Genomic DNA, 18,503 nt, shown 5'->3' on the forward strand with positions numbered 1-18,503 from the left:
ACTAGTAATTTAAAGTCAATAAGCGGCAGCGTAAATTACATAAGCAGCCCAGATGTGAAAGGTCATGCGCTATTAGTTTTTTTTACACCAAATAGTGTGACCCTGACAATAACCCCAGTGTTCTTGAAGATATTCTGTAAAAGTTTTGAAAAATGCACAAAGACTTGTCAAAAGCTTACAATACAGTTAAATTGCTATTTCAAAATGTTGTTGATCACAAGATAAAAATAAATTACAAAAAAATTAAAAGGCAAGACATACTTTGTGGACGCAAGCTTGGCCCTGGTCCATATTGCTGCTCCTTTGCCGTCTCGCCTTCTTTTTTGTCTGGTGTTTCTTTCGGTTTGTCTGTTCCTTCTGTTCCACTTGATGCCAATGTTGGAAACTCGTCTTGAAAGTATGGTGATTTGTGCCCCACTATCTTCTTCACCGGCTCCCCCATGGTTACACTGCTCCATGACTTTGCCCCACCTTAAAATTATTTAACTTTTTCCTCAAGCAGTCATGTGAGTTCAATTTTCTTATCCACACCTATCCCCCAACCAGCAGCTTTTATTAAGTTAATGGCATCACTTTTTGGAAGCCATGCTAGGAATAACGACTTGTATGACATATAGACAAAATTACAAGTGTTTGTCATTACTTCAAATATAGCTTCTAAGTCAGTGTATATATACAATTTAATTTTTATAAATGGCCTTTTCTGTGCTTTAGATAAAGAATAGTGTTGTTTTTTTTTCAAAGCAGAACTTGCAACTTGAATTCGCAATAAAAAGAAAAACAAGAATTTGTAACAGAGTTACCAACGTCCCCCGCCTCGGGAAGTTTTATATGAAGCATAAAATTGTGCTATTTCAAAAGATTGAGGTATGGATCTCAGGACATTCAGTCCAAAATTATGATCACTGCTAGATCTGCAAATGTAACAATAAATTTGTTAAAAAAAATAAAATGAAACACAGAATTTAAAAATCTATCATGTTAAGCTTTGACCTCTAATTGTGACCTTGACCTTGGAGGTAGGGGCGCAGGTGTTGTGCATGACATATCGTCTTATAAATGTAACTATTAATGCCAAGTATTTTCAAAATCCCTTGAACTATAAAGAAGTTACAGATTGGACACAAAATATACCCTATAACAGACTATGTAAATCTTTGATCTCTAAGTGTGACCTTGACCTCTGAGGTAGGGACACAGATGTTAGGCATGACATATCATCTAATCATTGTGACTATTTTCAAAATCCCTTAATCTATGAAGAAGTAATGGACGGGACACAAAATATACCTAATAACAGACTCTGTTAACCTTTTACATCAAGTGTGACCGTGACCTTGGAGGTAGGGGGGCAGGTGTTGTACTTGACATATTGTCTTATTATTGTTACTATTTGTGCCAAGTTATTTCAAAATCCCTTGAACTATGAAGAAGTTCTAGATCCGACACAAAATATACCCTATAACAGACTATGTTAATTTTTGACCTCTAAGTGTGACCTTGACCTTGGAGGTAGGGATGCAGGTGTTGGACATGACACATCCTCTTATCATAGTGACTTTTTGTGTGAAGTATTTTCAAAATCCTTTGATCTATGTAAAAGTTATGGACCGGACACAAAATATACCCTGTAACAGACTATGTAAGTATTTGACTTCCAAGTGTGACCTTGACCTTAAAGGTAGGCGACTGGTTTTTGCGCATGACACATCGTCTGATTCATGTGAACAATTATGGCAAGTATTTACAAAATCCCTTCATAGATAAGAAAGTTATTGACCGAACACGACATATACCCTCAAATAGGCAATGTTGACCTTGAATGAGCAAGTACGACATTGACCCTGAAGGTATGGGTCTGGTTGTTGCGCATGACACATTGCCTTATTATAACAAACATTTGTGCCAAGTTATTTCAAATTCCTTTGATAAATGACAAAGTTATTGACCGGACACGATATATACCCTGTAACAGACCAATTTAATATTTGACTTCCAAGTGTGACCTTGACCTTGAAGGTAGGCGACTGGTTTGTGCGCATGACACATCGTCTGATTATTGTGAACAATTATGGCAAGTATTTACAAAATTCCTTCATAGATAAGAAAGTTATGGACCGGACACGACATATCCCTCAAATAGGTAATGTTGACCTTGAATGAGCAAGTGCGACCTTAACCCTGGAGGTAGGGGTCTGGTTGTTGCGCATGACACATCGTCTTATTATAATTAACATTGGTGTCAAGTTATTTCAAATTCCTTTCATAAATGACAAGTAATGGACCGGACACGAAAGTGTGACGGACGGACGGAGCCTATTTCTATATCCCCCTTTTTTCTTCGAAAAGGCGGGGGACAAAAAGATTAATAGAAAGTTGTTTTTTTTAAATCATGTTTTACCTGTTGCTCCTGTATTGTTTGTGCCCCCTGGAGTTACAGGTGTGCCCGGTGTGGCTGATACTGTTGTTGGTGTCTGTGATGTTGGTGTGTGAACTGGCCCTGTTACTGTGCCAGTGACTGCTGCGGCAGATACTACAGGCTGCAAAAAGTAGTTATGTCAATTAATATAGATGAAATGTAGTTTATTGTCCAAATCAATGGAGACTTTAGTACAGTTATCCTAATTCATAATACACATTTTCTGTCCATTTCGTTTCTATAGAACTTAAAGGATAAAAAATAGAAATTTAAAACTCCCTAAAAAATCAAAATTTTGGTAGGTATTTTACATATTTAATATTATATCATAAATTTTGCTTACCCTTATATTATCAAAACAATAAATAAATAAGTAAATTAATAGATAGTAAAGAGATATTCATATCACCATTTTCAAGAATGTGTCCATTTCATTTGTTGGGACAAAATCAATAAAAAGAATCATTAGAAAGTTAATGAAACAAATGACGTCTGTAAGACAATGTCCTTCACTTTTTTCAGTGCTTGCTTGTAAAACAAGAGTCTGGCTCAGTCTGGACGTCAAATTTTTTGAATTCAAAAAGGGCCATTTTTCTGTCAAAATCCAATTAAGAGTTATGGGCCTTAAACACTACAGTGACCTATTATGCTCTCAAGTGTGTGAAGTTACAGCCAATTCCAACTTGGCGACAAAAACTGCACATAGTCATAAGTGTGACACTGAAGCTTAAGAAACAACAGATTTTCAGTGCTTTTTAAATTTGAAATTAGCCAGTTCAGATTTGAAAGTCACCAGTGGTCTCAGTCTGGGAAAGTAGCCAGCAGTATGCTCCAAAGAAGCCAGCAATTTCATGAGCTGTTACGACTAAGGAAGAGTTTGAATTTTGCCAATTACCTTGTTTGTTTGCCCCAGAGATTGCGCTGTAGTAACCTGCTGCTGCTGCGACGATGGCTGCGGACTGCCACTGCCTCCCTTCTCCTCTTTCTCCTTGTTGCCCCATCCTTCAATAAATACCAAAATTCATACAAAATGTAACCAATATAATATTTATATATATATATAAAGACTTGCAGCATAATATTAAAATTTCTTTTTAACTGCTTTTGGGATTATCTTATACCAAATCAAACCAAGGGTTGAATATAATGAATTTTAGTGTAAGTTAAAACAAATTTATACAGGTCTTTAGACTCTGTACTACAGCTATTGTCCAACCAATTTTTTAGAAATTTTTTAAGGTTGCATTTGATTCAACAACTTCTATTTCACTCGATGCCTCAAGGTGTAAACATAAAAAGTTGGGTATTGTTATTGTTTTTTTTTAGTGAAACTGAACAGTACAAACCTGCTCCCCCTGTTGGAACTAATGTTATGTTCGGATCGTTCCCACTATTCTCACTTTTCAGACTTGGTAAATTGGCCGGAGGCGGCATGCGCCGGACGCTGCCCACTTTACCCAAGCTTTGCAAACCATGTTGACGTGTTACTGAAAATAATAAATAAAATCCCTCTTTAAATGATTGATCTATGCACAATTTATTGATTCAAATTAGTTGCTGTGCAGTGGTTTAATCTTCATTTTCAAACTAGAAATTTTTTCAAGATATTCTGAAACCCAACAGTCACTTATTTTTGTTCATATAACCTGGTACTTACATTAACCTGGTTTTTAAAATTTCAAATTCTTTCGCAAGTCTATAAATTTACATAAAAGAAATTGAATAATCTTCAGTAATGGATGGTCAATAAATCTATAAAGAATTTGTATAAATGTCAAAATCCTAGAAATTTTCAAAAATTTGGAAATAGTTGTATTTTCAGTTTTTAAACAAAAAAGTACCTGGTGTCTTCTGCTGCTCAACGCTCTTTCCTTTATATATTGTGTTTATGTTGATAGATGTGAACTTTCCTTTGTTCTTGTCGGCCTTATTGCCTAACCCCGAGAAGGAGGACATCTTGTCAAGATATACATCAGAGATACTTTTGCCAAGTACCCTATGAACGAACCGTTATACCTGAAATATAATAACAGAAAAATATCTTCATTTAATTTTGAAAAGTCACTTTCTTTGTCTATCCTAAAACATGTATAGAAATGACTTATGCCTGATCAATTACTTAAGAGTCAAAAAATATAAAATTTCTGTACCGAATTTTGTGATCCATGCTCACGACTAAACATAATCAATAGTTAAAGTATAGGCACCTTCACATACAATAAAAACATGTCATATTCGAACAGGTCACAAATAAAAAGGCGTTTATAAATGTCCTAACAAGAATTTCTGCACCGGCTAAACTTTTGTCAAACAAAATAGATTATTGACGTTTGTAGATTTACAAACATTACATTATAATACATAATTAAATCAAATACAGTTCCCTTCATTTTGTTCAAAGCAATGTAATAATGATAGAGAGTGGATTCATGCATTTTTAACAAACGACGCATTTTTATCTTGGAACGAGAAAAGCGTCTAAAAAATTGTACTCTTCGACCTAGAAACTAGGCTGACAACAAAGCTCATTTGCATCGTAAAACAAACAAAAGTTAACACTTACACCGGTCCGTTCCAATGGGTAAAGTATAAAGACAATAAAATCACGGGGATTTAGATTTAAAAGGCACCGATGACCTTGATATTTCGCGGATACAAGAGCTTAGCCCCTGCTAATATAAAATCCAAAATGGCGATTAGTATGCAAATGATGCAATGACGTCACGTCCGTTCCCACAATGCTTTTTGCAATGTTTAGATGACGGTATCCAGAATCCAGAAGATACAAGAAACTTTATTTTAAGTCGGTTTACATATTACAAGAAACATTAGCTAATAAGCTATTTACCGACAATAACAAAAGCATAAAACATATTTGCTAACATAGAACAGTTCTGAAAATAAAAACATATAAAACTATTAGCAGCTTAAGCATGAAATAAGAGTATCAAGGTTAAGAAGAACTTTACAATAAGATGGTAAATTAAGGCATAGTTTGATGACATGCACAGTACATGTTGTATTAAAGGTAATAACAGTTTCTAAAAGTAATAAATAACTGTAGTCTAGAAATTTAAGTATGATACATATAGCAATGTGAAATAAATAAAAATAATAATAAAAAATTAATAAAAAAGTAATAGTTATAAGTTAACATCTACAATTTATAAATACGTAATTGAATGTTTCCTAAAAAATATATATAAATAAATAAATAGATAAAATTAAACTTACTTATAAAAGTGCATAAAAATTTATGATAGAATTTATACAGCATAAAAAAGAAACAAGATAAAGCTCATACAGTGTAACAAACAAAATTAACTAAAATTAAGTTGCATGCACAGCCTAATCAAATGGAATGGGGAATAAGGAGTTTTAATATGAACAAAGCATACAAACACAACAAAGATTCAACTAGCATAAAGTACAAGGGTTTAAGAAAAATTAACACACAACATATAATCAAAGCATCATAGCAAACTAAAAGGGATGCACAAAAGCAAGGCAAACAAACAAAACATGTAGTCTAAGCATTTACATAAATTAAAACTAAGCAGAAAAACAAACACATAGCAAATTTAAAAGCACATAGCACATTTACAGCTTGGGCCACTCCAGACCTGGATCAGTCTCCCAAACTCTTTGTAATTTTCAACCTTGCGGATGTCATTAGGGAGACTGTTCCATATCTGGGCACCTTCAAACTTGAAAGAATTCTTACCGTATGTTACTGTTTTGACCCTTGGGACATTTACACTTTTTTGATACCTAAAAGAATAATTGGAATTTTTAAATTGAATTAAATCATTTATATATGGTGGTGATTTTCCGTACAGGCATTTAAACACTTCTTTGGCTATTATTTTAATTCTTGACAAATGTAAAGTAGGCATATTAACTTTTTTTAATACAATAAGATATATGTTTGAAAGTTAAATAAAAAATATACTAATGAGATTAGTAATAATAAGTACTGATAAACTAAAGTTGCATGCCTTCAAAAGAGCCCTAAAAATCAATAATATCCGCCTTACGACAAAATGCACTCAGGATTTAAGAAAAGCAAATATTTTTTAAGATTCAAGTAATTTATAATTTACATGTGACCAGTAATGAATGGTCGATTTTGCATTTTTTATCAACATATTTCTACTGTGTAACTAAAGCTGTCAGTTAAGGGAGCCCTGCATGTTTTTAACATTTCTTTGGTAATTTACATGGATTAAAAGTGCTGTTTGCAATCTGCAAAAAACTTACTTGCTTCACTTGAAAATATTTTACTTGTTAATATAGTTTCAAAATTTTCATCAAAATTAGCATAAATTAAGAGGTTTGTTGCTTTAATTTATCTTCAAATGAAATGTTTCAATGTTTCCATGAAAAAATTTAAACCACCTGTCCTGTCCTGTCCCGTCCCGTCCCATCCCATCCCATTATAACCATTGACGCCTTAAAAATAATCTATTTGAAGCTAATAAATTTAGTAAAATGTTTTCGTTATTAAATTGATTAGGAGATATGAAATATTTTATATATTCTGTATAAGAAATAATTAAAGTATAATTAAAAAAAACTTTCAAAATTCGAAACTCGCCAGAAATTTATATATTTTTATTTTTCTAATAGCGCAAAAAGTTAACATTAGTATTATTTTTTTTTGTAAATTAAGATGATAATATACAAATTAGCACAAGTTTAAGTGAAACCATTTTTACTCCACCACTTTACATCTTTGTCACGGAAAGGACGGAAAGGAACGGAATTTATCAGCGTTAGTAATGGCGGCCTCCATGCAACATTTTTCTCTACAAGATTGTAAAGGTTTATTTCATTTTCTAAGATTTTTCTCTTGTTAATAATTACATTCCACTAATAGTTCATTTCCCGCACAAAACGGGTTTAAAATAACAACAAATTTGTTTACAAATAATAACATATTTTTTTACAGTTATAAAATATTGCAGTTTCCATTAGATTTATCACTGTACTGGTTGGGGACCACCAAAACCGGACAACCACCAAACCCGGACGGCCCCGAAAATGCTTAATTTAGTATTTTCTATGTTCAGTGGTTGTCAGTCACTTTTTTATCAACAATAGGTGCATGTTTCTTTTAAAATTAAGTAAATAAATTTATCTCAACCTCCGTAAATGGTAATATTTTAATGTCTATTTCAAGAATGTTGACGTTGAAATATGGGGGTCAAGAAAGCAATGCTGACCTCATATACCAGCTATAATCATTTGCAGTGAATAATAGAATATCCAAAACTTCAGCATTAATTTTGTTGCTGACATATTGTATATCATGTTACAAATCAAAAACCAAAACACCCAAGCTTTTATCTGAATTAAATCACATCATGTACATATCTGTCCGGACACATATGGTACTGTAGTGTAGACAATTTAGGTAATTTTGATACCCTCCTTGTCCAGCCTCAGATAGAGTGTCAATACAATCAGAAATAAACAAACTAGTTTGTTAGTTAGGAGAAGAACCTAGCTGAACTGTGTCAAATTTTTTGGTCTCTAGGTTAAAAATTATGAAATCTGTCCGGAAAAATGTTCCAAAAGTGTCCGGTTGATGGTCTCCGACCAGTATGGCATATACTATCCCGAAACAACCAATTTTCAATCACAACCTAAACTCAAACACAGTCTTAATTCTGTGGCACTGATGTCATGCCTGACTAAATTGCATAAAGTCACATGTTGTAATATGAAATTAGGCAAAGCCTATGAACGGGGAAGTCGTTAAAATATTCCTTTCATTCCTTCCGTTTTAAAGGTGTCATTCGGTATTACATGCACTGCTTCCGTTTTCACTCGGAACACTCGACGATTATTATTTATCCGAAAAGTTGAGATTTGGTACGTTATCGGAATACCCCGCCTATTATCATTGAGTTACATTGTAAATGGCGGTGCCCGACTAGAACTGACACTGAAAATTTCGTTGATAGGTATAGAATTCTATATATTTTTTTATTGTTTTTTATTTGATTTTCTTTTAAATATACATGTGTAGTCTATAGCCGGGCAAGCCAAAGCCCGGACCCGCTTCGCGGGCCCGGTCTTTGAATCTCCCGTATTAACTTCAAAACTTTTAGAAATGTCACACTTGATTAATTGTCAGATGTTTTCAGAAAAACAATAAGAAACTGTTTGTTTTAAGTGACACAATAATATGAAATTAGGCAAAGCCTATGAACGGAGAAGTCGTTAAAAAATTCCTTTCATTCTTTCCGTTTTAAAGGTGTCATTCGGTATTACATGTACTGCTTCCGTTTTCACTCGGAACACTCAATGATTATTATTTATCCGAAAAGTTGAGATTTGTTCCGATATCGGAATACCCCGTCTATTATCATTGAGTTACATTGTAAATGGCGGCGCCCGACTAGAACTGGCACTGAAAATTTCATTGATAGGTATAGAATTCTATATATTTTTTAATTTTTTTTTATTTGATTTTCTTTTAAATATACACGTGTAGTCTATTCACGAATTCGAAAACCTAGCTAAACGCCGTTTTCCGGTACTTTCTGTACATAGCTCTGGGGAATTCACCCAATGGAGTGTAATAGCGAACTCGGTGTTTTCGGCCTTTTTTTAAATCAAATTGAAATAAAGTAATTATTTCTTTATAAGAAAATAATAAGATATCATTGTATGAATAATTCCATACAAAAAATAAAGTAAATACACAAGTTAACACACAAAATAACCTTATTTATTATGGAAGATTCCACTAAGTCTGTTTGAATTTTATTGATTTTCATTATAAACAATTTATTTTTTTGAATAATTTGGAATAGATATTTAAGGAATATTGATAATTTTCAAAAATATCATTTTTTTCACCTTAAACGGTTTAAATAATGATAGAAAAATCGAAATATCACGTAACTGTGTTATGTACTTCATTTGATGTAATTCCCCAGGGCTAAAACGGTAACGTACCGGAAAACGGTGTTTAGCTAGGTTTTCGAAAAGGTCAATAGCCGGGCAAGCCAAAGCCCGGACCCGCTTCGCGGGCCCGGTCTTTGACTTCCCCGTATAAATTGTCCAACTTTCACTATATCAAAATAGTCACTTGTTTAAAATGGTGGTAAAATTTTTCTAAGCAAGTTAATTTTTTTATAAAGTATTGGCTAAAGAGTTTTACCATTTACCTCAGTCCTAGGTGTATTTAAAACATTTATTTATATGATGTACCACTAAATATTCATCAGAATTTACATGGGGGTCCTTATTAATAAAATCTTATATTGTTATCAATTTTTTTCATGTGATGATTGTAGAATAATTGGTTAGTAAGCGATAACAGCCGGCAGATCTAGACAAGTTTCCATATTTGCTAATATTATAAAGTGGGGAAGGTATAATGGCTGTAAAGATTGGATGCATTTATCATTTTGCACCCCAAATAGCGCACTAAGAAGTGACACCTTAAACTGCCTTTTTATGGACATTAACAGTAGTCATACCAATGCATTGTGCTGTACATATGTTATAACATTTAGTGTAAGTTTTTTAAAATCTTGAAAAAACTGTTGAAAATCTGTTAATAGACTATTGTGAAGTTTTCTACAATTTTTAGTGGCCCTGATTTATCTTTAACAGATTTTCAATGGTGATTACCCGGCTGTTTGAATTAAGGTTAAAATATTCCTTGGAGTAACCCAAGTGGTTCATATTGTTTTTATTGAATTTCTAAGAAAGATCAAGACTTGTTGAAAATGTACCAACCTGAAAATGAATAAGTTTTAATAGATGCATTGATAGCTAAAATAAGTTTAAAGTATAATTTCCCCTTCCATTTATTATTGGCTAAAACAGCTTAACTGATTGAATATTGGTTGTCCCGGGATATAGGTTTCATTTGACACAGGAACAAGACACTTCACCCCTCTATTTTGAACACTTCACCCCTCAAGACATCCCCCTCCCAAAATCAATATGACACAACTCATCCAATATTTTTTTATAAAGTTAAGAATTCAACAACAAATTAAGGTTTTATACAGGGAAGCCAAAGTATGTGGGTCCAGACTTTGGCTTTAGACTACACGTGTATATTTAAAAAAAAAATCAAATAAAAGACAATTAAAAAATATTAAGAATACACGGATTGACAGTTTCTGAACTAGCAGACGACAGGCTTTTCTTATCAGTAGAATTGCGAATAAAGATAACCGATTGCGTATCTCACTGTATAAAACGTATGTAAAATGGTCAGAGTTGTGGTAGGTTTAACTGTAAATTTCAATACCTTCAGTGTCAAAAAATGTGTTGAAATATATACTGAGACGAAACTAAGATCACAAGCTTTTCATTGGTGTAATAATTTTTTAAAATCAAACATTAAATCGCCCCAAACTAGCGGTTTAAAAACGGCTAAATTTACATTGTTTTGCATTAGAGATAATGATTTTATTCGAAGCTAAGGGAAACAACTCTTGTTTTTTCACTCGATATACCTTGGTTATTTACGTAGTTCATATAGAGACTGTCAATGGGTGTATTCTATACCTATCAATGAAATTTCCAGTATCAGTTATAGTCAGGTGCCGCCATTTACAATGTAACTCAACAATAATAGGTGGTTTATTTTGATAACAAAACAAATCTCAACTTTTCAGATTAATAATAATCGTTGAGTGTTCCAAGGGAAAACAGAAGCGGTGCATGAAATACTGAATGACACCTTTAAAACAGAAAAATGAAAGGAATTTTTTAACTACTTCCCCATTCATAGGCTTTGCCTAATTTCATATAATGTTTATTCTAATATTGTTTGGTAACTTTTCATTATCTTTCAAAAATTACAAACACTTAGATATTGTACATCTTTTAAACATTTTAAACTATGGTAGGTTCCACAAGAGATCAAATTCCTCAAAAGTGAATGGGCCTGTTGTGAAGTTTTATCTTTTGATGACATTTTATTTTAAAAAAAAAACACTCAAACTACAGTGTATAGGATAGTAGCATTAAGAATAACAGTAATCCAAGAAGGAAGAAAAGATGGTTAAATAATGAAAGTTTCATTAAAACTTTGATTAAACAAATTTTAAGTGTGTTTGTGATATGTTCACATTAGGATTAAGAAATTGAAAATTATGGAAAATATTGCAAACCTAGAAATATTTTTACATGGGTCATTAATAAAAATTCCAGGCAAAACTTTGTACATGAATGTGCCACTGTATGTTGTAATCCTTTGCATCAATTTATGAACAAAGCCTTTAAGATTGGAAATTATTGCCCTATTTCCTTAAAGATCCTGTAACACATTTTTTTCATGGTTTTATTTCATAAATATGATGCTCAAATTAAGATTTGTCAATATTGTTAGTTCTAATAAGCATTATTTATAAAGATATTACCAAATTTAACATTTCATGTAAATAAAGGGAGGTAATTAGAAATTCATTTTCTATAAATTTTAAGTTAAATTTTCCAATAAGAAATTAATGCATGTAATATATTGATTAAATATAATGTGCACAATATTTGCAGTACACATTTTACATATTCTTCGATGTGTGAAAATCGTTTTATTTTCATATTAAACTATATACATATATATTATTTTGCAAGTGTGGTATACACATAATAACAATATCAATTACAAAACATACAGTATCTTTAACATCCATTCCCTGTAAGTAGACTCAGTATACTTAGGAATATTAAAAATGCCTTCAACACAAAAATTTTTCCTATTGTTTAATGACTAATCATAAAAGTCTTAAACATTTTTTGTTATTTTAGGAGCACTGCAAGAAATTCTCTTTGCATTTCGGGAACCAGGCAATGTGAGGCGACTGGACGAAGCCAGGGACCATGCTGGTAATGACATGTTAAGAGCAATGCAGACAGTGTTCCCTGTAGCTTCACAAATACAGATGGAGGTTATAGAAAAATATGGATTCCCTTCAGATGGTGATGGTTTGTGTTGATTTTGATGTGTATGATAGATTTAATATGTTTTGATTCTGACAGAATGATGCACATTTTGAAGTGTATAGTTTAAAGAAAAAAGAATAATAATATATAATTTAATAGCATGTTCAATGTATCAACCGAGTCTAGCGATTGAATTGCAAGTATTCCAATTTATATAAAATTGTAAACACTGGATTTCAGACTCACAATTTTAATTATTTACAATATTTGCAATAATTAATATTATTATGCCCCCATTTCGAAGAAAAGGGGGTATATTGCTTTGCACCCGTCGGTCCGTCGGTCCGTAGACCAAATGGTTTCCGAGTGATAACTAAAGAACCCTTAGGCCTAGGAACTTCAAACTTGGTATGGTGATTGGTCATGACCAGTAGATGACCCCTATTGATTTTGGGGTCAAGGGGTCAAAGGTCAAGGTCACATTGACCTTGTAAGCAAAAACGGTTTCCGATCAATGACTAAAGAACCTTAAGGCCTAGGAACTTCAAACTTGGTAAGGTGATTGGTCATGACCAGTAGATGACCCCTATTGATTTTGGGGTCAAAGGGTCAAAGGTCAAGTCACATTGACCTTGTAAGCAAAAACGGTTTCCGATCAATAACTAAAGAACCTAAGGCCTAGGAACTTCAAACTTGTATGTGATTGGTCATGACCAGCAGATGACCTATTGATTTTTGGGGTCAAAGGTCAAGGTCACATTGACCTTGTAAGCAAAAACGGTTTCCAATCAATAACTAAAGAACTTTAAGGCCTAGGAACTTCAAACTTGGTATGGTGATTGGTCATGATCAGTAGATGACCCCTATTGATTTGGGTAAAGGGTCAAAGTCAAGGTCACATTGACCTTGTAAGCAATAACGGTTTCTGGTCAATAACTTAAGAACTTTAAGCCTAGGAACTTCAAACTTGGTATGGTGATTGGTCATGATCAGTAGATGACCCCTATTGATTTTGGGGTCAAGGGGTCAAAGGTCAAGGTCACATTGACCTCTTGGGTAAAAACGGTTTCTGATCATTAACAAAAGTACCCTTAGGCCTAGGAATTTCAAACTTGGTATGGTGATTGGTCATGACCAGCAGATGACCCCTATTGATTTTGGGGTTAAGGGGTCAAAGGTCAAGGTCACATTGACCTTGTAGGTAAAAACGATTTCCGATCAATAACGAAAGAACCCTTAGGCCTAGGAACTTCAAACTTGGTATGGTGATTGGTCATGACCAGCAGATGACCCCTATAGATTTGGGGTTAAGGGGTCAAAGGTCAAGGTCACATTGACTTTGTAGGTAAAAACGGGTTCCGATCAATAACTAAAGAACCCATAGGCCTAGGGACTTCAAACATGGTATGGTGATTGGTCATGACCAGCAGATGACCTATTGATTTTGGGGTCAAAGGTCACATTGACCTTGTATGTTAAAACGGTTTCCGATCAATTAACTAAAACGCTTAGGCCTAGGAACTTCAAACTTTGTATGATGATTGGTCGTGACCAGCAGATGACCCCTATTGAGTTTTGGGTCAAGGGGTCAAAAGTTAAGGTCATGACCAGTAGATACTTGATAACCCTTATTAATTGTTTGATCACTGGGTCAGAAGTCATGCATAATAACCTTTTCACATGACTAATTGGCTGCTGATAGGGGGCATACATGTTTTACAAACATATCTTGTATTTCTTAGATTTTGATCTAAAATATGTATATGAAACCTCCTGTCTGCCAATCTTATCATGCTTCAATAATTGTAGGGACAGGAAAATCTGGCCTGGCTCTATACTGCTGTCCGATCGTAATGGTGACTTACCTGTTTTATTTCAATATTTCAGGGGTTATACGATTCACACAGGCAGTAAAGGTATATGAGAAACAAGACCAGGATGTTGCCCAACTTAACAGCCAGCTTCGTGCCATACTGATTCCACCTATAGCTGCACATGGTCCTAGCACTAACGGGTCGTGACGGAAACCAGCTAAGGAATAATTTGTCATTGTAAATAACTCATTTTCCAAATGATGAAGAAAATCAAATGTTAAACACTGGATGTCAAGCTGTGCTTGCTTTCATTCAAAGTGCTTTTATACAGAAAATTGTCATTACATTTTTTTGTACACATATAATTATGTTTTATATGCAAATTGTGTTGTGAATGTGATATTCTTATATACACTATAAGTAGTTGTCTCTGTTAACAGTGTGAACAGTGTGAAAAACAACATTTGTAGAAACGTTATTTTCATCTAATTCAATGTAAGTTAAGTTAAGAATAATAATGTAGTAATAGTCAAAATGATCAGATCAAGTTAAAGAATTCTTGTTTTTAGTTCACGAGCCACCATATTTAAAGGTAATACATGAATTTGTATGATTCAATCATTGAAAAAAATTTCATCAGAATCTTGTAGTAGCAAAAAAATGGAATATTTTAAAAATATCACATTAGTAGTGTATATGAACACTTGCATACATAAAATACAGGCACTTGTATCAGCTTTTATGTTTGGAAAATGTTCATTAAAAAAACCATTTGGAACGAAAAATATGGAGCAGTTGGAAAATATTTGGCAATCAATAAAGATAGTAAACACCGCGTACATGTAACCCACTGTTACACTTCATGTATTATTTTTTTTAAAACATACCAAACAGGCTCATCTTGACTTCATAATAAAAATCTAAAATTGCTGTGATTTTTTGTCACACACATTGTATATACATTTTCATTGTCCACTCCAGTTATAATAATTCTTTTCATTATACAATCGCCAGCCAAAAGGACTATAATTTTTTCCCATGCTATCCAGTTTAGCTTAACCATTGTCTGGTGTTCTAAACATAATTCTCTGATTGCAAACTTGTAACTGAAATGATATCATATAAGCGGCGACCTGAGGTCTTCCTTCACCAAAAGAGTTAGCTGCAAAATTTGCCCATAGCAATTTTTACAGCTTCAAGGGTAAATAAATTTATTACACCTAGTAAGGTAGAAGCCTGTTACTTATCATATACATGCCTGAAATTGTGCTAAATAGTATTTATTTATTATATTGTAAGTATCGATGTAATTTTTATCAATCTGTGCCAATGTTGGAATCTCGTATAAAATAAACAAAAACAAAAAGTCAATATTGCAATTGGTTAATGTTTTATTATTTTTTCATTTTTACAGAAAAGAATAATGTCTACTTCTCTTCCATGTGGAACTCTGATGTTGCCGCAATAAATTATCTCGCAATTGAAAAAAATTTAATAATAATTAACATGCAATACGTTGCACAAAATCAATATAACATAACACAGCAATGTGTTGCCATGGAAACACAAAGGTGATTTTTACATAAAACAATTTACCAGTAATAACAAGTCAAAATAACCATGTCCTTTAAAAAAAAATTTTATTACAATTTTCTCGAAATTGAAAAATCATTTTTTTTAGAATACCTTATATTGTAAATCATTGACAGTCACTCAACGTCTATGTTGAATACATTCAAACTTAATATAAGTACCAATAAACCTGTTCAATGACAAAAATTGTCATGGGCTAAAATGGTGAGAACTTACAGGGTGATGATATTTATCAAAGCATGATGGTTTTGTGTATGAAATATAGCCAAATTACCTAAACTGAGATGGGACAAATATAATAAGCTGCAAATTTCACACAAGTTCTTTTGATTTTGTATTATTATTACAGTTTTTTTGTTTTTGTTTTTTTAAACTACAAATACAATTGATTCAGTTATTTTCTTACTTTTTTCTCTCTTCACAATGTACTGTAACTTTCAATATATAGAATGATAATTCAACTTGTACTGTAACTTATAATTCAAAAAATTTGCAAGTTTTAACTTTGAATTTGTTCACTGAGTTAAAACCCAAACTTTTTAAAAAAAATTTAAATAAAATTTTGTATGAATATTTACTCGGTAAACCTTTGGAAAAATCAGTTTCTAAAAAAAAGCTCTCAATTTGGAAAACAATTTCTTCATAAAAAATTTTTTTTACTAGTTTTGGCTGGGTCAGAAGGGAAAAAACTTTCTTTATAAAAATATTTTTTAAAATAAAATTTTTTGTTTACTGGGGTTTTATTTTAAAATTTTAAAACTAGAGGGCCAAAATTTGTCACCCTTAATGCAATAAATGGGTTTAAATCCCATTTAATATAGGGAAACCCTAACTGTTGCTGCTCTAAGGTTTCAAATCAAGTATTTTTTTCATGTGATTTTGCAGTTGGGCAATAAGAACTGCTAATTTTTGGGGAAAAAACCTGAAATTAATTTTCAAATGCTGATAAATAAAATTTATAATTACAGTATAGCCAATGTAAGATAAAGAAAAAATTCATTAGCAAAACCAAAATTAAGCATATTTTATATTTAAAAAAAACCCGAAATTGACATCCTTTTATGTTTTTTAAATTTGAATCAAAATTTTTATCTTTCCCACCATATAACATTAAATAACCTAAAACATTTTTATGTTATTTTTAAAACAGAAAAATATAAATTTTGACTAACATTATGAAATCCTAAACCTTTCTGTATTGTGTAATGGATTTCCCTGGTTTTTAAAAATTGGGAAAGCCAAATTTAAAGTTTTTATGACTTTTGAATAAAAAAAACAAAAATTAGCAAAACAATTTTAAAGGTGGTTTAAATCACAGATGTCACGCCGGCCCCGGCGCTATTTTAAATGGGAGCAAAACTCATCATTCTTTATTCAGCAGGTAAAGGGTAAAAATACTAGCAGTACAATTTGAAAGAAATTTGGTTTTCACAACATCGTTTGAACAGAGGTACGTTAGGTACAAGATACTTGAATATTCTTCAATTTCTAAAAAATTTAACGTTTTTTTTTAAGAAGATTTCTCAAAGAATGTAGCTTAAATAATATTATAATGTTATAAGAAAAAGACATTTTTAGGAATCTTGTACAGTTTGTATAAAGTGAATTTATCAATAACGCATCAATGAATTTCCTCTTTTATTTTAATAACTTATAATTTAATGACCTTAAAATGCTTTCTTTAAAAATATTAAGACTACTAGTACTGGTGTATGTATAATGCACACAAAAGCATGGTCAATGTAACATTAGATATTCTGGTGTTTCTTTTATAATGTCTGCTTATACAGTCAATTAAAGCGGCATGCTTCCAGATGAGCCACAATATTTCACCTTGAGAAAATTGTACTATGATTTGAAGAAAATTAAAAAAATTCAAGATTCAAATAAACACTCACATGTTATGTGTGACTAATAATGATTTTGCAGTATTTATCACCATATTTCTACCATTTTGACCTCTTTAATAATTTACATTGTAAGGTCATTGTTTGTAATGTGTAAATTACTTTCCTTGTTCACTTCACAATACTTAAATCTTTTAATACATTTTCAAAATTTTCATGAAAATTAGCATTAATCTGGAGGCATACTGCTTTTAACATGTTCTGTTTACTTTAATGCAACCTGAATTCCAGATATTAAGACTCTCAAAAGTAAACTTTTTCAACAAAGAAAAGTAAAATTACAATGTCAGGATACAGGAATTTTGTATAATTATATAAATATTTTTCATCTCTACATCCACCCATACATCCACCCATGTAAGTAAACTGAAATAATGAAACGAATCACATTAACAGAATCTACAAAAACTACGCCAACTTTACCCCATAATGCTCTAGGATCTTAAATAATATAAAGAAAAAAATTGTGAGTTAGGTGAAATGCATTTTTGATTTTTATTAAAGAATGTAGTAAATGTAACATCAAATCTACTGGCAATGCTTATTTCTGGGGTTAATTAAAAACTCCTTAACCTGGTGAATTTCTTAAATGGCCTTGTCCAGCTCCAATTTTTGGAACTGTCCATTATCAATTTTAGGGCTATTGAGTTACTTTGAAGTATGTCTGCTAACAGTATAGAGCCTGATCATACTTGGATATCCAGGCTGGTCTGACTCTTTTATGGTGGCAATAAACTTCTGTTTCAGCAGGAAAATGGTTAAGATATTGTTTCACAGGGCAAAAACATTGTAGAGAATTTGTAATATTACATCTGAAAAGAAATAACTAAATTGTATAGCATGTTTTGA

The 18,503-nt window shown here is 32.2% G+C and overlaps 2 protein-coding genes across 2 annotated transcripts in view; one reads left to right on the top strand and one right to left on the bottom strand.

The window, feature by feature from the left end:
• The window catches only part of LOC132721686 (protein PRRC2C-like), a 54,351-nt gene extending 49,210 nt beyond the window's left edge, over positions 1–5,141 (bottom strand). Inside the window, exons 1-6 of the mRNA XM_060706035.1 lie at positions 4,983–5,141; positions 4,261–4,435; positions 3,766–3,906; positions 3,315–3,421; positions 2,402–2,540; positions 262–471 (exon numbers count right to left, since the gene is read on the bottom strand). Coding sequence (XP_060562018.1) covers positions 262–471; positions 2,402–2,540; positions 3,315–3,421; positions 3,766–3,906; positions 4,261–4,375 — 712 coding nt within the window. The 5' untranslated portion in view covers positions 4,376–4,435; positions 4,983–5,141. The remainder of the gene's footprint in view (positions 1–261; positions 472–2,401; positions 2,541–3,314; positions 3,422–3,765; positions 3,907–4,260; positions 4,436–4,982) is intronic.
• Positions 5,142–7,145: 2,004 nt separating this feature from the next.
• LOC132721694 (protein C10-like) lies at positions 7,146–14,983 on the top strand. Its single transcript, XM_060706045.1, has 3 exons — positions 7,146–7,243; positions 12,206–12,382; positions 14,228–14,983. Exons 1-3 carry the CDS (start codon positions 7,201–7,203, stop codon positions 14,359–14,361), a joined length of 354 nt encoding a protein of 117 aa, XP_060562028.1. The 5' UTR covers positions 7,146–7,200; the 3' UTR covers positions 14,362–14,983.
• The last annotated feature ends 3,520 nt before the right edge of the window (positions 14,984–18,503 follow it).

The sequence above is a fragment of the Ruditapes philippinarum genome, unplaced genomic scaffold, assembly GCF_026571515.1.
Source record: "Ruditapes philippinarum isolate M1 unplaced genomic scaffold, ASM2657151v2 ctg837_1_1_1_1, whole genome shotgun sequence".
NCBI lineage: Eukaryota > Metazoa > Mollusca > Bivalvia > Venerida > Veneridae > Ruditapes > Ruditapes philippinarum.